Source organism: Cebus imitator, unplaced genomic scaffold (genome assembly GCF_001604975.1).
Source record: "Cebus imitator isolate Cc_AM_T3 unplaced genomic scaffold, Cebus_imitator-1.0 Scaffold331, whole genome shotgun sequence".
NCBI lineage: Eukaryota > Metazoa > Chordata > Mammalia > Primates > Cebidae > Cebus > Cebus imitator.
The window spans coordinates 1535034-1560676 of record NW_016107646.1 but is presented as its reverse complement, the minus strand read 5'-3'; the positions used below and the strand labels follow the sequence as shown (position 1 = coordinate 1560676).

Sequence of the window (25643 nt, the reverse complement as noted above, 5' to 3'; positions counted from 1 at the left end):
ATGCCAGCCATTAAAAACAACAAATGGAATAAACTTAATTAAAAATTAAACTTATAAGTTGCTATCATAACAAAGTATTAAATAAATATTTAAAAAGTAATACTACACAGGCTGGGCACAATGGCTCACAACTGTAATACCAGCACTTTGGGATGCCGAGAGAGACTGATCACCTGAGGTAAGGAGTTTGAGACCAGCCTGGCCAACACAGTCAAACCCTGTCTCTACTAAAAATACAAAATTAGCTGAGTGTGATGGTGGGAGCCTGTAATCCCAGCTACTAAGGAGGCTGAGGCAGGAGAATTGCTTGAACCCGGGAGGCAGAGGTTGTAGTGAGCTGAGATTGAGCACTGCACTCTAGTTGGATGAAAGAGTGAGGCTCTGCCTCAAACAAAAAGAAAAGTAATACCATGCAATATTACACCCACTGAAATATTACTGAAGCATTAAAATTCTATCTGAATAAGATTTAAATATTAATTAAATTAAAATAATCGTACATGCTTTATTACATAATAGTGATACATATATTTAATGTATAAATCAATAACTACTATGGATGCTTGCTCAAAAAATTACTGATAGGAGTGCACTAAGAAAAACAACTGAAGACTACTATTATAAAGTTAACTATTTTAAAATAGTTTATGTTTTCTGTATTTGTTTTAATTTATTCCTTCTTAGTATTCAGTAATGCTCTTAATGAAGGGTTAGTCTGCCTCAGCTGAGCTGAAGGAAATCAGGAAACAATGTTTTAGGACAGGGGTAGGGGTTCTTGTTCCCTACCCGCTTTTTGTTGTTTTGTTCCAGGTTTGGGCCTGAATATTCAAAAGGCGAAGGGAGTGAGGTAGTGCTAACAGTAATAGAAGTCAAAGAACTCCAATAAGGTATAGAAGTAATTTCTCCACATTAAAATAATTTACCTTCTAAAGCTTTCTCTTCTGAGAAAATTTAATGAAGTCTATGCTCTACCTTCAAAGTAAAAATAGAAAGCAAAACGTGAACATATTAGAAGAAACCATACACAGATAAATCTGCGTTATAATCCTGGAGAAATAAAAAGTGAGCCAAAGAAGGACCAATAATTTTTATAAAAATTGAATGTGGGATAATTGCTAGTCTCTTTTGTTGTTGTTGTTGTTGTTCTATCTGGGTAAATAATTGCTAGTCTCTCGAGAAAAAGCTCCAAGAAGATAGGACATTATATCTATATTAAATAAAGTACAGTACATTTATAAATAAAAAATCAATAAACCTGGTTTGCTTAACAAACTGAATGTTTTCTTGGAATTAATCATCAAATACCATCTGAATGAACCCCTCCTCTCAGCCAGGGCATTCTAAAATTAACCTGAAAAACTGGTTCTCTGTATGAGAAAAATACGAGGCTTGTCTTGAGAAAAGTATACATTTTTTGATCTCTTAGATTCTCTAAAATAGTGCAGGAAAAACAATACTTGTCCCACCTAAATATTTGTTTGTGGAAATAAAAATAACTAAGTTGATCTATAATGATACATAGTCTTATCTTCTTATCTCTATCTTAAAGAAGAGGTGATTTTTCCTGAATGGTTAAGTCTCACATCTATGCATGGATTTTATATCTTGCTTACTGTGATCTCACTGTAATAAATTATCCTGAGCCTTTGTGGTATCTCCAATTTTGTCTCCTCGTCTCTTTACATCTCTACTGCTATAGACATACCCCAGTGACTATATAGTCAAATTTTTCGAAAGACTGGTATACATAGGTTGTCTCTCCTTCAACTCATTCATTCCTTAAAACTAAAGCTCCTCTGGCCAACTAACCTCAGACTAACAGCCTATTTTTCAGCCTCATTGTTCTTGATGACTCTACAGCATATCATGCATACCCACCTTCTTCTTGAAACTCTTTGCAATTATGTCACATATATACATGTAGCTTTGTTGCCTATTGTCTCATAATGATGCTTCTGAACTCCCTCCATTGGCTCCTTCTCCTCTTTCATAAAAGATTTCATTTGAATTTAATTTTGCACTCTCTTCTCATCCTGCTGTGTATGGTCTCCTGAGAAATCTTAACCACTCTATAGTTTCTACTATCATCCATATGTTGATGACTCCCAAGTCTGTAACTCTTACTGTGAAAAATCTAAGCAACACTAAACATTTTTTTTAACCACCTTTGTCTTGTGATATTCATACTAAAAGGAAAATATTTATATTTTCTTTTGTTTTCCAAAATTCAGCTTCTGACTTTCCATTTTAAGTTACTATGGTAGGGGCAGCTAAATAATCTCTACTATCCACTCTCCCTTTCTTTTAGTTAGAATGTACAAGTCATAGTCAGGTACATGGCCTTAAATAATACATACTACATTTGTGAGACCTCTTATGCAGCTACATAGGACCACATAACTAGCTTCTAAGCCAAGAGTACATAAACAAAATGGAGTGTGCAACTTCTGGGTAGTATTTAATGAGACAGAAAGCACATTTCTGCTCACTGAAATGCAGACTTGCAGGCAAGGCTGGCAATGAAGGCCACTCAAATTAGAAGAAAAAACTTCTTGATCTTGAAAGATTGTAATAGCTTTAGAATGCCTATTAAACTTTCAAATGAGAGACAAAAATTTGATCTTGTTCAAAGCACTGTTATTTAGAGTAGTCTGATATTCTCAGCCAAACTTAAGCCTAAACAATATAACCATATTAGTAAATTTTGGCATAAATTTAAAATATTACATCTTGAAATGAGGTCAGCAAAAAAACATAATTAGAAATATTCTACTCAATAACCAAAGTTCATTTCTCTAAAAAAAGATTCTTTAAAAAAAGGAATAATCTAAAACCTTTTATTTTCTGTAATATAAACAAAGTACTTTTTAAGATTTTAAGATTTCCATATTTAATTATCTTGAAAACCTAGGCATAAGAGATAGATTTTCCATATGCCTGACAAAAATGGAAACATCTGAAGGACCATGTTTTTTTTATTTTGGTAGAAGCATCAGCATTCTAGAATATATTTACAGATATATCAAGGATGAAAAAATTATACCAACAGTAGTGTTTCACTTTTGAGTCTTATCCAGGAACTTAACTATGAACCAGTGAAGTGGCACCCAAGTAAAGAAAGGTGGAACCATCAATGTCATTATGAAATACCATCATAAAAGGTATTTCTTAGTAGTATCCATCTTGGTAACTCTGATGCAAAATCCTTGACTATCTTAGTGTTATGGGACTGGGCTGCAAATTTAGAGTAATTCCTTGGCAAAAAAAAAAAAAGGCACTAAAGTTCGGTGGCTATATATTAGGTATTAGAGATGAAAGAGTAGATAACAAAAATTCTATAGACCTGATTTGCAGGACTGGCTATGCCATGAAGGAAAGAAAGAAAATAAAAGAAAGAGCGAAAGAAGGAAATAATCATAAAGTACCTATACTCTGGCAATTTCAACTTTTAAAAAAATCTCATTAAATATCTTTTAACCTTGGAAAAGTTGTTTGACCTCTTTTTGACCCAATAGTCTTAATTATAAAATGAAGGGGTTACAGTATATCATTTATGCATATGTGTGTTGGGGGGGGCGGGTGTGTGTGTGTGTGTGTGTGTGTGTGTGTGTGTGTGTGTATCCAAATCATTTATCCACAGATATCCACATGGCTCATTCCCTTGCCTGCTTCAAGTATCTGGTCAAATGTGAACTTTCAGTGAGCCCTACCCTCACAACCATAATTAATTATCATCCCACAGTTCAATAAGTCTCTGTACATTTTTTTCCTTTCTTCTCTTTTTGCTTCATTTTGGCATGTTTCTATCACTATGTCTTCAATCACTGTGTCTGCATTAAACTCTTTTTCTTGCAATGTCTATTACTCTACATCTAATTCCATTGAATTTTTATTTCAGATATTTTATTTTTCATCTCTAGAGTTGGGTTTGGCTCTTTTATATATTTTCCATTTCTCTCCTCAATGTGTCCAACTTCTTGTAAATACTTGAACATAGTTATGATATCTGTTTTAGCCCCATTGTTGTTGCTACCAGGGGCTCTTTTTCTGCATAGCTTCCTCTATCTCTGGAATTTTATTTATCTCTGCCTCCTAAACTTTAGTTCCTGTCTCTATATTTAATATACCTGCTAATTCTATCATCTGTGTCATTTCACAGCCTATTTCTATTGGCTAGTTTTTCTCCTGGTCATAGTTTCTCACTTCTTTGCACATCTGGTAGTTTTTGATTGAATGTCTGGCAGTGTTATATTTAAGTTGTATGTCTTGAACTTACTGTATTCCTTTTAATGATGTTGGGCTATAATAGTACTGTACTCCTTTTAATAGTAACAGTTACTTGCTATTTTGTTTCCTTCAGAGGCTGATTTACAAGCTTGCTTAAGGTGAGTCTAGGGTAACTTTTATAGAGTTTAGCCCACTTTTGAGGCATAGTCCTTCTGGTCTCTACTGAATATCCTAAATAACCATTGAGAATTATATACGATGGACAATAGGAACTTAATGCCTTCCAGCCCTGTGTAAGAGTGGGAATCATTAAGATCACAACTCCTAGGTTATTCTTTGCCAAACCCTGGGAGGTTTCATCTCATGAATTCATGTCTTGTTATTCAGCAAATTCTCAAGAACTCTACTGTCGCTAACAGAAGCTCTTTTTCTGAAGAGCTTCCTCCATCTCTGGAATTTTATTTCTCTCTGCCTCCCTAAACTTTAGTTCCTGTCTCTATAACTCAGAAACACTGATGAGCTCAGTTTGAGATGTCCTATCCTGCTCTGTATTCTGAAATGTGCCTTGAGAGAGAAATCTAGGGAAATCCTAGCACTCACCTTTGGTTCCTTGCTATGAGGAATCACACTGCTGCACTGACTGCTGTCCAATGTCCAGAAACTGGGGGATTTTCCCCATATATTTTGACCAGTTAGTAGTTTACAGTAGGAATATAAATCTAAACGCTGTTACTCTATCATGGCCAGAAGCTAAAAGTTCTATCCTTTGAATTCACAGCATTATCTATTAAATCCACATCATTATCACATGTCATTTATTATCTTAGCAATATTCAAGGAGTCTAAAACTTAAAAGACTTCTATTAAACTCTGTACTTATTATGTTGACTTGAGAAGTAATATATAAACATATAAGATAAAAATGGTTTATATCTTTTAGAGAAGTATCATTTATGGAGTATTCTGCTTTTTAAGTTTTCATCTCCATTACAGACATTTTCATCAAGAATTCCAAATTAAGGTTTATAAATTTCAAAACCTACAGTAAACAGATGTCATAGCTTTTAGGGGTTTCATTGTTTTGAAGGATATACAGATTCTCTGGAAGATTATTTACAATGCTGTGATAATAAATTATCTTCATGTGGAACAGTAAGTTTTTATTCTGGCTTAGTATGCCCTTACGTGACTATATCATTAAAATAGTGGCATTCTGCTGTCAACGCATTTCCAGCCAGCAAGCACATGTCCCCCTGCAGCCAGCCACTTAGCATTGACTAACTGAGTTTGAAAGAGGAAAAGATCTGCTTCTTACTGAAAAATTGAAAAGCAAAATCAAACCAAGTGCAATATCAGCAGGTCTTAGTATTTCTGTGTCAAAACCACTATATAACTTGTTGAGGATGAACTTAAAATCAATATTGGATCATAGGCTGCGATGATAAAAATTTTTTAAATAATTTTAATAGAGCTTAGGCATAAACAACACTAACGTTTCTCCACTGTAACATGCAGTTAAAAAATAAAATGTGCATTTTACAACACTGTGATTATATCTAATGCTACTGAAAATGGCTAAGATGGTTAAAAAAAAAAATAAAACCAACAACCAAAAAAGGTAGGCAGATGTGCAAAAAACTATGACTACCTTAACAAACTCATTACAATTCATGATGTAATATAAATAATAATTAAAACAGTGATAACTACATTTAGATGTATGTATACATTCTAAGAAATCATAAAATCTATTTTTAATCTAAAAAAGAAGACTGCATCCTTTTTAGACTGTATCCCTTAAAAATAGTGTTAAAATGTAATTCTAAGTAAAGAAAATGTTTAGCACAGAGTATTCTCAAGAAAAGGGAGTACCACTGCCAAGTTCACCAGAGAATTTAAAAATAGTGGGCACCCAAGGGGGAAGAAACAGAATTCATACACAATAAATGTTACACCCTCAAGGTCTTTTACCTCCTATAAATGCTCACAGTCACCAAACAGGGCAATCACAAGCATTAGCTGGATGTCTATTAATTTTTATGAAAGCTTAAATAAGAATATGTATTTGGTGAAATACATATGTCCTTATCTGTAAGAAGGCTACCTGTAGGATATCTGAGAGGTCTAAAGGTGGGAGAGCGCCAAAGACAGAATACACAATTATCCTTTATTCTAAAGGAAAGAACCACAGTTCATCATATTAATAATTTAAAATAAAAAACAATGTGTTATGTTTTCATAGTCTATAAAGTAATAATTGATGAGAAATTATGTTTTCAGGTTTTGTTATTTATTTTCCCTCACTAAAAATTATGAATTTCTTATAAAAACATAAAGTATAATAAAGCAAAATAATTCTCAGATCAACTGATATTATTTATAAATTGATAAGTGATATGGTATGAGTTTACATATAAACTTTTCCAAGCATATGCAGATGCATTTTAAAATCTGTAATCACATATTCTATATAGTTTTATATCATCTATTTTCATTTACACTATAAGCATTTTCTGTCACTATTAATTATCCTTAACCATTATTTTAAATATGTGGTTTATATGCATGTAAGGTAATTCTTACCATTTATTTTCACTTATAGGCATTTCTTAACTAAAAAGTTATGTTTAGAAATCTTTATGTAAATTACCAGCTCAATTATAAACCTTTATGTAAAACCTAAAGTCTTAAACTTAACATGGCATTTAGAGGAAAGAATATTTAATTTTATAATCAAAACTCAACATAAATTATATAATCTTTTTGTGATACAAAATGAGGCAGAGGAATTTTTGTCAATTGATAAAATCTCAACAAAGTAAAAGGTTTGTGGTTATGCACAGGCAGAAGTCTAATGATTCCACAAAATAAACATAATTGATGTCATATTTAGGAAAAATAATAAAGCACAAAATAATACTTATGTATAATATATGATGAAAATTTATTTCAGCCTTTTGGTTGTTAAACATGATTTAAAATACAACAAATGCTAATTTGAATTTCCTCATATATATGATCGTATTTTAAATTCTTTAAGTGTAGGGATCATCTTATTAATATTTCTGCCTTCAATTGCACTTAAAACAGTCTTGCCCATAAAAGCCTTGATAAGTGGTTCTGACTTACTGAAACTATAAAACCTCTTTCAATATGGTTGGGAATATCTGAGTTGTAAGAAATAAAGCTGAAGAAAAGATATAAAATTATCCAAAGAAAAGTGGCCAATTATCATAAAAACTAGAGGTTAAGGAGGAAAAAAAAATCACAAAATAAAATAATAAAAGTTCTTTTTTTATTATATATTGCCAAATTATATATGTAAAATTCTTTTTTATTACACAAAAGAAAATAAATTAATTTTATAGAAGAATAGTTACACTTTATATTTGCACAGATGATCTAGCTGGGAGTATGAGAGAAAGGGGAGGAAAGATGATTAAGATGTACTGTGGTTTTCAGGAATTCACTTAAAGAAGGAACATACCATTGAGAGACAATTCTCTATGAGTAGAGGTAGTGAGTGTCTTTGTTCCCTACTGTGTTTTTAAGGATGTTTGCATAGTGAATAGCCTCAAAAGGCAGAAATATGATCCTGCATCTGAGCAAAAGGCAAGTTTCCTTACACCCTCGCAAAGGAGACATAGTGCCTCCCTCTGGTTAAAAGGGCAGGCATGCTTTCTATCCATTATAAAAGGTTCAGGTTCCCTAAATTCAGAATTCCTCACACTCTTCATGCCATCTACGGGAAACTGAGCTCAGGGCACTAACACAAGAAAATGCTAATACTGTGACTAATGCTGTGGATAATAAAGTTCTTTGTCTTGACCTGAGGAGTTTCATGTCTTTGGCCAGCATCCATGAAATTGTGGATGCTAACTTAATAGCTTCAAAGTGGAGTAAAATCATAATCCCGTTACAGTATTTGACACGTACCTGTTACTGTTTTTGTTTTTATAGGGCTGCTGGCATATTCAGAGGCCTGATATGACTGTTGCTTTGCCAAGGGTGCACTTCCAATAGACACCTCATCCTCTTTCCTTCTACAAACTGGCATAACAAGAGGAACAGCTACCACAGGTTGCTGGAAAGAGCCAAAATGAAAAACTGAATTAGTCACTATTTCTTAAGCAGCAAAGGTTAAACAGGGCAATACTGAGGACAGTCCTTCAGAAGTTGGGGCTGAGACTTCATTCTTTTAAAGCAATCAATCTCTCCCTCTCTCCAGTCATCTCTCCCCGCACCCCACCCTTTAAATTTCTCTCTCTCTCTCACACACACGCGCGTGCACACACACACACACACACACACACACACACACACACAGAGCAATGCTTATCCACTTAAATTTTAAATTAAAATTCTAAGTAAAAACCAAAGAGCCTGTAAGTACCCAGAAACCATTTTAGTAAGAAGTATTAAACTAATATAAAAAGAGCAAGTTAAAATTAAAATTCACTTTGAAAATTATGATTTCAAAAAATGGAAAAGAATGCTTATAAAGTTATCCTTATAAAATATTTTTAGAAACATACTTTTACAAACTGATTATGTACATGTTAATATGAATAGTCCAACTTTTTTGAAGAATACTGAAAATCTCTGTATTTTGTCTCACAAAAGATATCCATAGCATATTCAGAAGGCACAGAAAAATATATAGTTAGAGAAAAATTGCTGAAAAATATTATGATCCTCTATTGAATGCATGAGAGCTGAGCTGGACAATAAAGCAGCTGTTTCATCTTTATTCACTGAAATAAAGTCTGATGTTACTGCTGATGATGCCCAATACAACTCTGTCATATTATTGGCAAAAAAAAAAAAAAAAAAAAAAAAGGGGCACTTTTAAGTTTGCCATAGGATCAAAGATCAGTGCTGAAGTGGTTAGAAAACAATCACCAAATGTTGGGCTTTAGCCACAATTTGAGAAGGAAATTGTAGCTTGGGAAATAACAGATGATAATGTAACACAGCTGTATCAGATGGTGAATCTGGTGGCGGTTGGTCAGGCTGCAGTGTATTCTAATGTTATCTTCAATACCCCAACCAAAGTTTTATAGATCCAACCTTAAGCCTCACCTAACTTACAATACTCAATATAATTTACATTATGAAAAAGTATTTCAATGAAAACATGTTTATTATATGGCTATATAATAAAATCATGTTCTGACATGGAAAAGGGCATATTATTTTACAAGTTGCTAGTCAGGCTGAGTTAATAAAAGGAGAAGAAATTCAAAAATGGGAGAAGGAAAAGATTAAATAAATTGTCAGAAGCATTACAACATAGAGAGTACCTGCTTTTATATCCAGTATTTAGTCAAACTGATAATATACAAATCTAAATTGGAAATCATTTTTAAGGCCTAGATGAGAAATGCTCCACATGCTGTTAAGCTTTGATGCATTTTACTTTCTTCATCTAAAAATTAATGAGGGGTAGAGATATTTACCGGAAAACCTCTTGATGCTCTAATATTTAGTGACTCCATAATCCCTTGAATTTCTGTCCATTTATATACCTGGAATACAATCCAAACTCTAAAAACTTAGAACCAAGTTCAGGATTAAAATTAATATACAGCTGTCCCTTGAACAACATAAGTTTGAACCCCATGAGTTCACTTACATGTGGATTTTCTTCCACATCTCCCACTTCTGAGACAGCAAGACAAACCCCTCCTCTTCCTCCTCCTCAGCCTACTATTCAACATGAAGACCTTCAGGAATAATCTACTTTCATCCTATATTGTATTTTCTCTTCCTTGTGACTTTCTTAATAACATTTTCTTTTCTCCAGTTTATTGTAGGAATATCATATATAACACATATAATATATACAATAGATGTTCATTAACTATTTGTTATTGTTAAGGCTTCTGATCAACAGTAGGCTATTATTTAACTTTGGAGGGAGTCAAAAGTTATACACAAGTTTTTGACCAAGCTGCGAGCTGGTGTCCCTAGCCTTGGTGTTGTTCTAGGGTCGACTATATAATAAGTAGAGAAAATTCACATGCAATACAGTGTGAATTCAATCTGAATTCAAGCATAATAGCTGAAAGATGCAACTAATGAAAGCACAAAGTTTTATAGATCCAATAAATTTTCATAGTACTGGCAATACTAAACAACAAAAAACAAAAAAAACCTTTGGATAGCTAAAACTCTGGGTGTATTTTCTTTTCTTTCTTTTTTTTTTAAGATGGTATCTCACTCTGTCACCCAGACTAGAGTGCAGTGACGTGGTCTTGGCCCACTGCAACTTCCGTGCTCTCCCCCAAGGTTCAAGAGATTCTCCTGCCTCAGCCTCCCAAGTAGCTAGGATTACAGGCACTTGCCTCCACACATGGCTAATTTTTGTATTTTTAGTAGAGATGGTGTTTCACCATCTTGGCCAGGCCGGTCTTGAACTCCTGACTTTGTGGTCTACCTGCCTTGTCCTCCCAAAGTGGTGGCATTATAGGCATGAGCCACTGTGCCCAGCCAAGTCTGGGTGTATTTTCACACAGCCAAGAATTAAAAGGCCAAGGCCTAGCAAAACCACTTTCTAACACAAGAGTAAGGCTCTTGTATGCCTTATACACACCTGTATACAAAGTACCTATATTTGTTGAATGACAGCTAATAAACGTGCTTCATATCAGGCATTAAGTGATACCAGAGAAGTAAGACCAGTAATTTCCTCCACTATTCTAGAATATGACTACCTTTGTCAAAAACATCAAAATAAGCAGTATTTATTTATTATTTATTTGTTTGTTTATTTCTGAGACAGACTCTTGCTCTATCGCACAGGCTGGAGTGCAGTGGCGTGATCTTGGCTCACTGCAACCTCCACCTCCCAGGTTCAAGTGATTCTCCTGCCTCAGCCTCCCGAGTAGCTGGGACTACAGGTCTCTGCCACCACACCCCGCTAATTTTTGTATTTTTAGTAGAGATGGGTTTCACCATATTGGCCAGGCTGGTCTTGAACTCCTGACCTTGTGATCCACCCACCTGAGCCTTCCAAAGTGCTAGAATTACAAGTGTGAGTCACCGTGCCTGGCCCAGCAGTATTTATTTTTAACAACCTCCTATTATCCTGCTTATATTCTTTTTCCTTCTGGTACTGCAGCTCTCCTAGAATTTCAGTTGCACTCTAGCCCCATATCTGTTCTACCTTAAGCCTAAAAATGTCCCATAATCCCAAAATACCTAAAGCTTTTCATAGCTGCATCCTATAAAAGGTAACCATCTTAAATTAATTACAAATAAAAAAAACTAAAGGATTACAAAGAATACAAAATATCAAAATATAACCAATAATTAACGGCTATTAACAATTTATCATATTTGCTTTTTTAAATTACTATTATAGATAATACTAAAATCCCCTTTGACTACCAACCTACTGCCCTTTCCTCCCAGAGTCAACCATTATTGTGATATTAGTACAAATCCTCAACTTAATTTTTATGCCTTTCACTTACAGACACACATACACATACATATTAAGGGTAGCTTTAGAAAAAAATATATAAGTGCTCTCAGATTGCATACATCCTTGGGAAACTGCCTTTGCATCAAATATAATTTTGAGACATCCATATTAAGGTCTATTGCATAATTTTTAATAAATGTTATATCGTGAATATTTCATACTTTATCAACTTTCTTACAAATTTTCGTTTAGGTTTTGAAATTTTCACATTATTGTAATGAATGTGCAACAGCAGTCTTATACAGTATTCCTTAGTTATATGAATTTCACTGTAAGAGCATACCTACATCAAGAAGTAGAAGTTTGGTGTTATAAGTTCTGCTCATTTTCAACTTTACCTAGATACTGACGAATTTACCAAATTTTCACTTACAACAGTAGTAATCATTCTCTACGTTTTCACCAATACTGTATATCAGCATTTTTTTCAACTAATAAATTTTAAAAGTAAAGATGAGTGGTCATGACTTGATAATTATTGAACCTGGGTATGGAAACAAATGATTCGACTATGCAATTCTCTCAATTTTCCATGGTGAAGTTGTTGGGGGGAACTTAAAGACTGAAATAGTAGATTGAGGACGCTTTTAAAAGTGTATTTTTGAGTACACCAAATTGTAGTAAAATAGTAATGCTATCAATTGCTGTTTAAAATATAAACTGGCCTAAACATGCTTATATTATAGGCATGAATATATCATGCCTATAATCTCAGCACTTTGGGAGGCTAAAGTAGGTGGATCACTTGAGCCTAGGAGTTTCAGACCAGCCTGGGCAATACCGTGAGACACCATCTCTAAAAAAAAATTTTTTTTTTAAATTAACCAGGCATGGTAGCATGTGCCTGTGGTCCCCACTACTCGGGAGGCTTAGAAAAGAGGATCGCTGGAGCCCACAAAGTCATGACTGCAGTGACCTGCGATCATAGCACTGTACTGGAGACTGAGCCACAAACCAAGACTCTGTATGAAAAAAAAAAAAAAAAAAAAAGATAATGCAAACTGTATACCAGTTCTGGAAGCAATTTGGTGATATAACAAAAATCTTAAAATATATTTCTAAAATGCAAAATACTTGCCTAGTGCTACTAATTACGCTTGTAAAAATATATTCTAAGTGAATAAAGATGAATGCAAAGATTTAGCTATGGAGACATATACTCCAACATTTTTTGTAACTCTGAATGAGTGGAGTTATGGTATTTGTTAATTTATCTTTTATTTTTATTATTTTTAGGGATGGGGTCTCACCCTGTTGCCCAGGCTGCAGTACAGTGGCATGATCATTGTTCACTGCAGCCTCTACCTCCCAGGCAGAAACAATCCTCCTACTTCCATCTCCAGTGTAGCTGGGACTACAGGCCTGCACCACCATGCAGAGCTAATTTTTATTTTCTGTAAAGAAAGAGTCTCGCTTTGTTGCCCAGGCTAGTCTTGAACTCTTGGGCTCAAGCAATTCTCCCACCTTGCTTCCCAAAGTATCAGTATTAGAAGTAGTTTAGTTTCTAAATAAAGCCATTATTTCTGAATTAGAAAAATATACATATAATTATGTACCACACAACGTTTCAGTCAACAATGCACTGCATATATAATGGTGGTTCTATAAGATTACAATGGCATATTTTTACTATACCTTTTCTATGTTTAGATATACAAATACTTACCTTTGTGTTACAATTGCCTAAGGTATTTGGTACAGTAATTCTCTGTACAGGTTTGTACCCTAGGATTAATAAGGTATACCAGAGACGGGTTATACCCCAGATGTCTAGCAGGCTATACCATCATCTAGGTTTGCATCAGTATATTCTATGATGTTTGCACAACAACAAAATTGCCTAATGATGCATTTCTCAGAATGAATTTCCATTATTAAAAGGCACATGACTGTATATTCATTTTAAAAGCTGTAATTTTTTAAGAGTTAAAAATCAAAATATTTAAATATTCTTGGTATCCATGAAATAAATGTCTAATATAGTTAAGCTGCTAGAACACTCTACTTGTTGACCTTCAGACATATCTATGGTACACTGGAAGTAACTGTATTACTTACAGAATAACCAATCAAGAATTTACAACGAAAATTTTTCCCAACTGTTTACTGCCATTAGTCTAACTTCTCTATCACCCATTCTCTATATTCTGCTAGAGTAAACTTTCTAAGATCCAAATCTGTTATACCAGTTTCCTATAGCTCTTCTTTACCCTTCAAAATATAGTCTCAAATACCTAGGATTACAAATATTTTTTTTTAGAAGTTGGTTTCCAATTTCTCCCAGTCTCTACAGGAACACTTGACTCCCTTCTGGAACCACTGAAGTCTCTTTCTTGCCATGCTTCACATCTTCTTTGCCTTTGCTCAAACAGTTCAGTCTAGAACAACCTTCCCTGTCTGGCTTACTCCTAGGTTACTCGGCTTAGTTGTTAATTCCTCCTTTTCACACACTCCCCTGCCTGTGAGAACTATTCCTCTTTTCTGTTTTCACATAATCCTGGACATACATATATACAGTAATTACTAAAAATGGCATTACTATATCCTTTAAGATTCTCAAATACACTAAATACTCTCAGAGGGAGGGATAGTCTCACCTATGACTTTTATTTCTGTGGCTGTGTATAGCATACTGCCTTTATTCTGTAACTACTCGTTAAAAGGAAAAATGAGGACAGGGATGGTGGAAGTTTCAAATAAAATTAGGACAAAGTAAAGAAAAAGACCTGGAACCAACCCAAATGCCCATCAACGATAGACTGGATAGGGAAAATGTGGCACATATACACCATGGAATATTATGCAGCCATCAAAAACGATGAGTTTGCGTCCTTTGTAGGGACATGGATGAACCTGGAAACCATCATTCTCAGCAAACTGACAGAAGAGCAGAAGATCAAACACCGCATGTTCTCACTCATAGGCGGGTGTTGAACAATGAGAACACATGGACACAGGGAGGGGAGCACTACACACTGGGGTCAGTTGGGGGGAAATAGGGGAGGGACAGTGGGGGGTGGGGAGCTGGGGAGAGATAGCAAGGGGAGTGATGCCAGATGTAGGTGATGGGGAGGAAGGCAGCAAATCACACTGCCACGTGTGTACCTATGCAACAATCTTGCATGTTCTTCACATGTACCCCAAAACCTAAAATGCAATAAAATAAATAAATGGGGAAAAAAAAACCTTTAAAAGATGCTCGTTAGATAATACTTTTTCGTTAAACTTTTTAATTCTTACATAATTATAAAATTGCATATTTTTCTCCCATCAACTAGCTTGAAGTTACTTCAGAGAAAGGATACAAAGCTATTCCAAAGAGGATATTGAAAAATTATACTTAAGTTGATGGGAAATTCAACAAAGCACAAATTTGGCCTCAAAAATTCTTAGTTCTACCATTTACTTATAGCTGTGTGACTATAGGTAAGTAAATCTCAATAAGCATCAGTTTCTTCATCTTTAAAATGAAAATAATAAAACTGTCAGAATTATGTTTAAGTATTCTAGAAACTATAATTGCCTACTTACTACTTTGTAATTTATATCTTTTTAAACAAACATATATTCCAACCTTTTTTGCACCATCATCCCAATCCCAGGATTAGGTATTCAATGCAAGTTTGCTGGAAAAAAAAAAAAAAAATGGCAAGGAAATGCAGAGACAAAAACAAAAGACGGCCAGGCGCCATGGCTGACACCTGCAATCCCAGAACTTTGGGAGGCTGTGGCAAGTGGATCACTTGAGATTAGGAGTTTGAGAACAGTCTGGCCAACATGATGAAACCCCATCTCTACTAAAAATACAAAAATTAGCCAGGCCCGGTGGTGCATGCCTGTAATCCCAGCTACTCAGGAGGTTGAGGCACGAGAATCACTTGAAACTGTGAGGTGGTCCAGAGAGAGAGAATCACTTGAACCCGGGAGTGGGCTGAGATAGCACCACTGCACTCCAGCCTGGGAGGCAGAGTGAAACTGTGTCCCAAAAGCAAAACAAAAACAAACAAAAAACAAAAGCCAAAATTCATTTACTGAGCAATTCTTCTGTATTGCACACTGTGAGAATAGACATGTAGGCACTATGAAAAAATGAAGACCAGTGAAACAGGACTCCTAAACTAGTTTCCATTTTACAAGCCATTGTATGGAAAGCACCATTAGTAGTCAAAGAAACTTTATATTGGCATGCAAGTTCTCATGCAAAAATAAGGAATAGAATTGTTTGAAAGGGGTAAAGCGGGAGACAAAGGAAATCTGGTACATTTGTTAAAAAAAGGATCAATCAAAAGATATATATAATGCTACTAAATAAGAAAAATATTTATTAGGAGAAAAAAATTGTAAAAATCTCTTACCTGTTGCATATGTCTACTTGTTCGTTTCTGAGGCTGATAGATGAGCCATGTATATAAGATTGGGTCAATATTAACTGCTAGTCCTTGTACACTGCAAAGAAGCACAACACCTAAAAGACAAGATTTTAAAATATTTTTGTTTATATTATATATTATATTTTGTTATATAATTCCACATTAAAAAAAAACAATAAGCTATTTATCACTTTACACCATGTAGGATAGCTATAACAGACAAACAGTAACAAGCGTTGGAAAGGATGTGGAGGAATGCAAATCCTGATACATTGCTGGTAGGATTGTAAACTGGTGCAGCCACTTTGGAAAACGGTATGGCATAACTGGGTCATATTGTAACTATATGTCTTTTTGAGGAAATGTGGGCACCAAAAACTTATGCTCATACAAAAACTTGTATTAAAATGCTCATATCAGCATAATTCATAACAGCAAAAGGTGAAATCAATATAAATTTCCAAGTTGATGAATAAATAAAATGTGGTATTTCCATACAATGGAAAAGTATTCATCCATAAAAAGAAATGAAGTACTGATACATGCTACAGCATTGATGAATCTTGAAAACATATTAAGTGAAATCAGCCAGACCAACGTGTGTGTGTGTGTGTGTGTGTGTGTGTGTGTGTGTGTGTGTGTGTGTGTATATATATATATATTTTAGAATTCCACTTATATGAAATTGCCAGAAGAGGCAAAAACATAGAGACAAAAAGTAGATTTGTGGTTACCAGGGCCTGTGGGAGGGGAAAGTAGAAATAACTGCTAAGAGTTATGTGGTATTCTTGAGAGTGATGAAAATATTCCGAAATTGGAAAATGATTGTACAGCCTGGTGAATATACTATAAACCACTGAATCACACAATATAAAATAATTGTATGGAAAGTGAATTACATCTCATTAAAAGTGCATTCATCTATAAAATATAATAATAAGCTCAACTTTTTAGGCAAAGAACAACTTTTACATTGGGACTGAAAATGAAATACATCTTTAGGTAAAATATTCCTAAATAACTTTTTCATTTATATTACAAAATTGATTCATGATTTGAAATGATTATAATCATTCAATAAATCATTGAAAATTACAACTTTTAATGTTCAAAAGCAAAAAGAAAGAGCAGCCTAGATTAAATGCAGGCTAACATTCTGACATAAAACACAAAGCTGAAGTGTAACAAGTTGTGATTCCAACTTACTAACTAATCTATTTTTGACCCTTTCTGATGAAAAGTAGTTCAAATAGAAATTACCTAAAGCAGAATATACAATTCTTAGTTTATATAAAGGTTATATACATCTGTAAATAAGTTTCTGTGATTGTACATATATTTTTAATACAAAAATTATTAGCTCTGCTAGGATATATGGAATATGAAGGAAGGTATATTTGTCAATTTTGTTATCAGCTGTACCTGTAGCATATAGGAAATATGCCCAAAATCAAGAAGTTCTAATGAGAACACAGATCCAACATACCGGAATCTCTGGGACACAGCTAAGGCAGTGTTAAGAGGAAAATCTATAGCACTAAACTGACTTCGAAAAGTTAGAATAATCTTAAATTAACAACCTAACATCACAAGTAAAAGAACTAGACAACCAAGAGCAAATCAACCCCAAAGGTAGCAAAAGACAAGAAGTAACCAAAATCAGAGCAGAACTGAAGATCAACACACAAAAAACATAGAAAAGATCAATAAAACTATGAGTTGGTTATTTGAAAAAAAATTAAGATAGGCCACTAGTTAGACTAGTAAAGAAAAGAGATTCAAATAAAAAGAAAAGATTCAAATAAACACAAACAGACACAACAAGGGGTATGTTGCTACTGACCCCACAGAACAACAAATAACCATCAGAGACTACCAGAAACACCTCTATGCATATGCATAGAAACTAGAAATCCTAGAAGAAATGAATAAATTCCGAAACACACAGACCCTCACAAGACTGAACCAAGAAGACACTGAATCCCTGAACAGACCAAAAACAAGTTCCAATTGAATAAGTAATAAATAGCCTACAAACCAAAAAACTTCCAGGACCAGACAGGTATACAGCTGTATTTTACCAGATGAAGACCTGGTACCATTCCAGTTGAAACGATTCAAAAAAATTGAAAAGGAAGGAGTCTTTCCTAACTCATTCTATGAGGCCAGCATCATCCTAATATGAAAACCTGGCAGAAACACAACCAAAAAAAGAAAACTTCAGGCCAATGGAGTTTTCAGTGCAAAAATCCTCAACAAAATACTGGCAAACTTAATCCAGCAGCACATCAAAAAGCTTATCCACCATGATCAAGTAGTCTTTATCCCTGGGATAAAGGTTGGTTCAACATGTACAAATCAATAAATGTGGCCAGGCACGGTGGCTCACAGCTGTAATCCCAGCACTTTGGGAGGCCAAGGCGGGCAGATCACGAGGTCAAGAGATCGAGACCATCCTGGCCAACATAGTGAAACCCCATCTCTACTAAAATATAAAAATTAGCTGGGTGTGGTGGTGCACATCTGTAGTCCCCGCTACTTGGGAGGCTGAGGCAGGAGAACTGCTTGAACCTGGGAGGTGAAGGTTGCAGTGAGCCGAGATCGTGCCACTGCACTCCAGCCTGGTGCCTGGCGACAGAGCAAGACCCTATCTCAAAAAATACAAAAATAATAAATGTGATTCGTCCTATAAAAAGAACTAAAAACCCCACGATCATCTCAAAACTAAAAAGTCCATGATTATCTCAATATATGCAGAAAGGGCTTTAAATAAAATTCAATATCCCTTCATGTTAAAAATTCCCAAAAATCTATATATTGAAGAAACAGACCTCAAAATAATTAAGAGCCATCTATGGCAAACCCACTACCAACACCATACTGAATTGGGGGAAGCTGGATGCATTCCCCTTGAAAACTGGCACAAAACAAGGATGCCCTTTCTTACCACTCCTATTAGACATAGTACTGGAAGTCCTGGCCAAAGCAATCAGGCAAAAGAAAGAAATAAAGTCTACTCAGATAGGAAGAGAAGTCAAATTATCTTTTTGCACACAACGTGAAAATATATATCTAGAAAATCCCATAGTTTTGCCCTAAAAGCTCCTTAAGCTGATAAAGAACTTTAGTGAAGTCTTGGGATACAAATTCAACAGACAAAAATCATTAGCATTCCTATACACTAACAACCATCAAGTCGGGAGCCAAATCAGGAGTGTAATCCATTGCCAAAAAAAAAAGAATAAAATACCTAGGAAGACAGTTAACCAGGGAGGTGAAAGATCCCTATAATGAGAACTACAAAACATGCTCAAAGAGAAGACAGAAACAAATCGAGAAATTTTCCATGCTCATGGATAGGAAGAATCAATATCATTAAAAGGGCCATTCTAGCCAAAGCAATTCACAGATTCTATGCTATTCCTATCAAACTACCAATGGCATTCTTCACAGAACTAGAAAAACCCATTTTAAAATTCATATGAAAAGGAGCCTGAGTAGTCAAGGCAATCCTAAGCTAAAAGAACAAAGCTGGAGGCATCACATTACCCAACTTCAAACTATACTACAGGACTATAGTAACCAAAACAGCATGGCACCTTTACAAAAACAGATACATAAACTAATGGAACAGAATAGACAGCCAAGAAATAAGACCACACACCTACAACTATCTTATCTTCAACAAACCTGACAAAAACAGGCAATTGGGGAAAGGATTCCCTATGCAATAAATGGTGCTAGAATTGGCTACACATATACAAATAATTGAAACTGAACCCCTTCCTTAGACCATATACAAATATCAACCAAATATGGATCAAAGACTTAAATGTAAAACCCAAAACTATAAAACTCCTGGAAGACAATGTAGGCAACCATTCTGGACATAGGAACAGGCAAAGATTTCATGATGATGATGCCATCATGAAATCATCAACAGACTAGACAACCTACAGAATGGGAGAAAATGTTTGCAAACTATGCATCTGACCAAGGGCTAATATTCAGCATCTATAAGGAACATAAACAAATCTATTAAAAAAAAAACATTAAAAAGTGGGCAAAAAACATAAACAGACACTTTTCAAAAGAAGACATACATGTGGCCAAAAAGCTTATTAAAAAAAGCTCCACGTCATTGATCATTAGAGAAATGTAAATCAAAACCACAATGAGATACCATTTCACACCAGACAGAATGGCTATTATTAAAAAGGCAAAAAACAAAACCAAAAAAAACACAAACAAAAAAAGAGGTTGGTGAGATTGTGGAGAAAAGGGAACACTTATACACTGTTGGTGGGAGTGTAAATTAGTTCAACTATTGTGGAAAACAGTGTGGCAGTTCCTCAAAGAGCTAAAAACAGAACTGCCATTCAATCCAGTCATCCCATTACAAGGTATATACCAAAAACAATATAAATCATTCTACCGTAAAGACACATGCACACGTATGTCCACTGCAGCACTATTCACAGTAGCAAAGACATGGAATCAACCTAAATGCCTATCAGTGGCACTCTGGATAAAGGAAATATGTTACATATACACCATGGAATACTATGCAACCATAAAAAAGAACAAATCATGTTTTTTGCAGGAACATGGATAAAGATGGAGGCCATTATGTTTAGCAAACTAATGCAGGAACAGAAAACAAAATCCACATGTTCTCACTTAGTAGTGGCAGCTAAATGGTGACAACAAATGGACACACAGAGAGGAACAATAGACACTGGGGTCTATCAGAAGGTGGAGGGTGAAGGGTTGGAGAAAAGAAAGGATAAGAAAAAATAACTATAAGTTTATTTTTTAATTCCTAGATAGTGAAATAATCTGCATAACAAATCTCCATGACTCAAGCTTACCTACATAATAAACGTGCACTTTTATCCCTGAACTTAAAAGGTTGTTTTTTTTTTGTTTTTGTTTTTTGTTTTATAAGTGTCTGCCACATGGTAGGAGACTAAAAAAGAGTATGTCAGAATAAACGATAGCTGGTTCTCAGGATAACTGAAAATACTACATTTGTTCTATTATGCTATATATTATTTAAACCAGGAAAATTAGTATTAATAACAAGTCCTATGAAAATTGATATATAAAAAGACAGAGATAAAAGGATGGAAGAGAAGAAATAAGAGAAAAAGAAATTTATCCTTTTTTCACAGCTTTCCACAGAATCTTCAAATAACCATAATTTTCCATGTATACTCCTGTTTCACCATGCAGTTCTACTTTTTCCATGGGCCCAGAATCAGTATAAATCCCTAGGCAGCATGCTCAGACAACAAAAGCAATGTACTTTCTCAAGGACCACTATGTGTACTGTGAGCAATGATTCACTCAAGCAAATGTCAGAAAAGAAAGACACAGAAAAGTTAAATGCAAGATGATTGCAAAAGGGGATTCATAATTAAACTGGAAACCCAATTTAATATTTAATATATAATTTAACATATATTTCTTACTTTCATAGATTGCAAATTTCTCATAAGAACCTAAATTCTTCTATTTCTCAAGTATCACCTAAACACAGAATAAAGGCATAAAAATGCTATATTAAGAGAAATAAATTGGACTTTCCCAATATGATAACCCATTTTGAAACAATTCTAGCAGCTCTATTACAGCAAAGACTGTCATTTCCACAGACTAACAAAAATAAAGAAGTATGATATATACAGTAAGATTTAATTTGCACTGTATTCTTATAACTGATTCTCTCAAAAAATGCTACTATGTGAGAAACAGAATATTGCCCGATTATGAAAAATTGTTTATAAGACTTTTTGACTTTAAAGCAATTAATTGAAAATGATTTAGAGAATTTAAAAGGTTTCTTTAAATTCAGGAATATATACTTCAACATCAAAGGTTAAAAGACCTTTCTAAAACCTACATAGAAAAATAAAATTATAATTAGATTTAAATTACTATGAATTTCTTTCTGTCAAATGAGCCCCTTGTACTGTAATTTGTTCTATAATATCACATAAATACCATATATACGTAATAAATATTATTTATTAACAATAAAGAAAGCATTCACCAAAAGAAAAGTGAATTACATGAAGAAAGAAGACTTTGGATCCAGAAGACAAAGGACCTAACACAGCAGAAAAGTGATGGGAATTCCAAGACTTACAACAGTGAATTAGTCACAGGTATATAGAAAGCTTGGCAACAACAAAACACAATTATTAAATACATCAAATGTTACAAAGGAAAGAATAGCTAATCATAAGATACAAGACAACTGTGACATGACCAGTGTTAATAAATGGAATGGTATAAATTCTGAAATAATAAATGAATAAACAATTTAATCAAACAAATTTAGGATATAATAACATTGGGAGTATGAGCAAATAAGAATATGTAATAAATGCTGGAGAAAGTGAAAGATAGCCAATTATCATTTTCCACAGTAAGAAGTCAAGAAATAATGCTCCAAAATGAATATTCAAGAAAAACCAAGAAAATCTATGTTATTTAAAAATATGGAAGTAAACACCAAAATAATTACTGAAAATTTGTGAAACTAGTTATAACTAGAAAAGGAAACATTTAAAAAAGGAGCTATGTTGCCCCCCCACCAAAATAAATGTAACTGAGATTCTCAAACTTGAGACAGCAGAAAAGAGAGACAGATGAGCCTTACACTTTCTTGTGAAGACAACAGTACCCCCCAACCTTTTTGGCACCAGGAACTGGTTTTGTGGAAGACAATTTTTCCTTGGACTTCGTGGGTGGAGAGATGGTTTCAGGATGCAACTATTCCACCTCAGATCATCAGGCATTAATTCAATACTCAAAAAGAGCATACACAACCTAGAACACTTGCATGTGCAGGAACAATCAGGTTTGCCCTCCTGTGAGAATCTAATGCCACCACTGACATGACAGAAGGCAGAGTTCAGGTGGTAATGCTTGCTCGTCTGTGGCTTATCTCCTTTTGTGTGGCCAGTTCCTAACAGGCCATGGACTGGTACTGGTCCCTGGCCCAGAGGTTGGGGACCTTAGTTCTAGATACTAGGAAAAAACAAAAAACAAAAAACAGAAAAAAGTTATCTCTTTGAGAAAGTCTCCAATTCATTGCTAGGCGACAGCCACAAATTATGGTCTGTCATTTATGTGTCCTATAACAAAAAATCAGCAAGGAGTGCAGAAAGCAAACCACTTTACTATTGGCTGAGAAGTTGGTCATCAATTTATTTGCCTTTATAAATTCTTTCCTCAGGTGATCTATCTTTTTGTTTTGAGAGAACTTTCCTGATCTTTTCCTTATCTTCACTTGTTTACAATTTTTTTTTTTTTTTTTTTTTTTTTTTTTTTTTTTTTTTTTTTTTTTTTTTTTTTTTTTTTTTTTTTTTTTTTTTTTTTTTTTTGCTTAGAGTAGATTTATTTTAATTATCCAGTTTGGGGTATATTGGGCCTCCTAGATTTAAGGTTTATTATCTTTCAACATTTCTGTAAAATACTCAGCCATTACTTATTTTTTTTTAAACCATATGCAGTTGAAGAGAGAATTAAGGAAATAGAAGATATATAACAAGATAATTTAGAATGCAACCCCAGAATGAAAAATAATGAAACTTTTAAAATGAAGTTAGAGATAGAGATGTCTGAGTGAGAAGACCTAGCAATGAGTAGACAGATTTCAAAGAAAAATGAAAATCATAGAAATGACAAATTGTTAAAGTAAAAAACTCAATGAACATGCTATGAAGAACATTAGATGCAGCTGAAGAGAGAATTAAGGAAATGGAATATACATAACAAGATAATTTAGAATGCAACCCCAGATAGAAAAATAATGGAACTTTTAAAATGGAGTTTGAGATAGAGAGGTCTGAGTGAGAAGACCTAGCATACATCTTACTGGACTCCGAAGATATACTAGAAAATGGCAAAAGGCAATATAGTTTTAAAAAAAAGGTAATGGCTGAGTATTTTACAGAAATGTTGAAAGATAATAAACCTTAAATCTAGGCGGCCCTATATACTCCAAACTGGATAATTAAAATAAATCAACACTAAGAGAAAAAAAAGTTGTAAACAAGTGAAGATAAAGAGAAGATCAGGAAAGTTCTCTCAAAACAAAAAGATAGATCACTTGAGGAAAGAATTTATAAAGGCAAATAAATTGATGACCAACTTCTCAGCCAACAGTAAATGATATTCATTATATAATTTTAATTCAATACTTACGTATTTGTTACATACTTTTATATGTACCTAATGTTATATTGAAAAAAAAATAGTAAAGAAAGAAGATACTGAGTTGGTTTATTAAATAACTCAGGATTATGTTCTTTTAGATTATGCATCTAAGTACAGGCCATGTTATATACTATGAATTTTTTAATTATGATAAAAACATGGTAAACAAAATGACATATAAATTTAAATATATGCAAACTGGACAAGATACAAGTATGTTAAGAAATTACGGCTATTCTCCATATTGTACAAATTATTATAAAAGTCTTTTCAGATGTGTCTACAACTCTGTTCAATGAATTTTCAAAAACATCCTCAATATATGATTGGCACACCATTTGAGATTTCAGAGAAATGAAAAAAAAAGTAAATATTTTCAAATGGAAAATTAAACTTGAAGATCTTATTTTACTATAATTAAGAAGTTTAAAAAACTTCACCAAACTATGTAAGCTATATAATTACATTATACCAAAAATGACCTAATGACTTACAGCCAACCTTAAAATTTATGAATATTATAGATGATAAAAGAGGGTAATCCACTAATTTAATACCAATTTGGTTGAAATTACAATTTAGAGATAATGTTCATTCACATTTAGAGAGCTATTTTCATCATATACTCAATTTACAAGATACCAACCTTTAAAAATAGCACACAAGTTCTACCATATATGTCTGGGCAATTAGTTTGATACTTAATTGACACAGACAAGACCCACCATAGATCACTAAAATTTGGCAACATTTTATTCTGTTTAATTTTAGCCTGGGAGATAACTAATGAGAAAAGTGCAGTTTACTGCTCTCCTCACTGCCCAAATGGCTCATTTATCCACATTCCCCTCAGGCTTCACCTATTAGTTAAATCAGGGTGCCACTGTCATTTGCAGTTACATCCTACACTGAAGAATGAGAGTTGAAATAAGAGAGACCAAAGTTACACAATATTAGAATTAAACATACATGCTTCTTGACAGCTATGGAAGCTTGCAGTCAATGAGACTGTCCTATAAAATATCAAGCTATATTAGGAAAAAGTATCCTGTGTTTTTTCCTAACCTAATGAATGAGAAAAAAATATTAATTTACATCTAATTTAAGTTGTTAAAACTCATTTTTCTATTCAGCATCTATACTAAAGAAATGTGTAGATTTGGATAGCTCCTAAGAAATTACTTGCTACTCTAATTTTTAAGAATTATTTTGATAATTTTGGCTAAACAGTTAAGGAACCAACAAAAATAAAAGAAAGGAAGAATCACTACTTCAAAAACAAGGGTAAGGAATACAGGCAAGAGAGGAGTCAGAGATTAAGTAATGAC

General features: G+C 33.9%; 1 protein-coding gene across 1 annotated transcript in view; it reads right to left on the bottom strand.

Moving 5' to 3' along the window:
* The window catches only part of VPS13B (vacuolar protein sorting 13 homolog B), an 829147-nt gene that overhangs the window by 458640 nt on the left and 344864 nt on the right, over positions 1 to 25643 (bottom strand). Inside the window, exons 20-21 of the mRNA XM_037730112.1 lie at positions 16072 to 16181; positions 8164 to 8311 (exon numbers count right to left, since the gene is read on the bottom strand). Of these exons, the coding sequence (XP_037586040.1) occupies positions 8164 to 8311; positions 16072 to 16181 (258 nt within the window). The remainder of the gene's footprint in view (positions 1 to 8163; positions 8312 to 16071; positions 16182 to 25643) is intronic.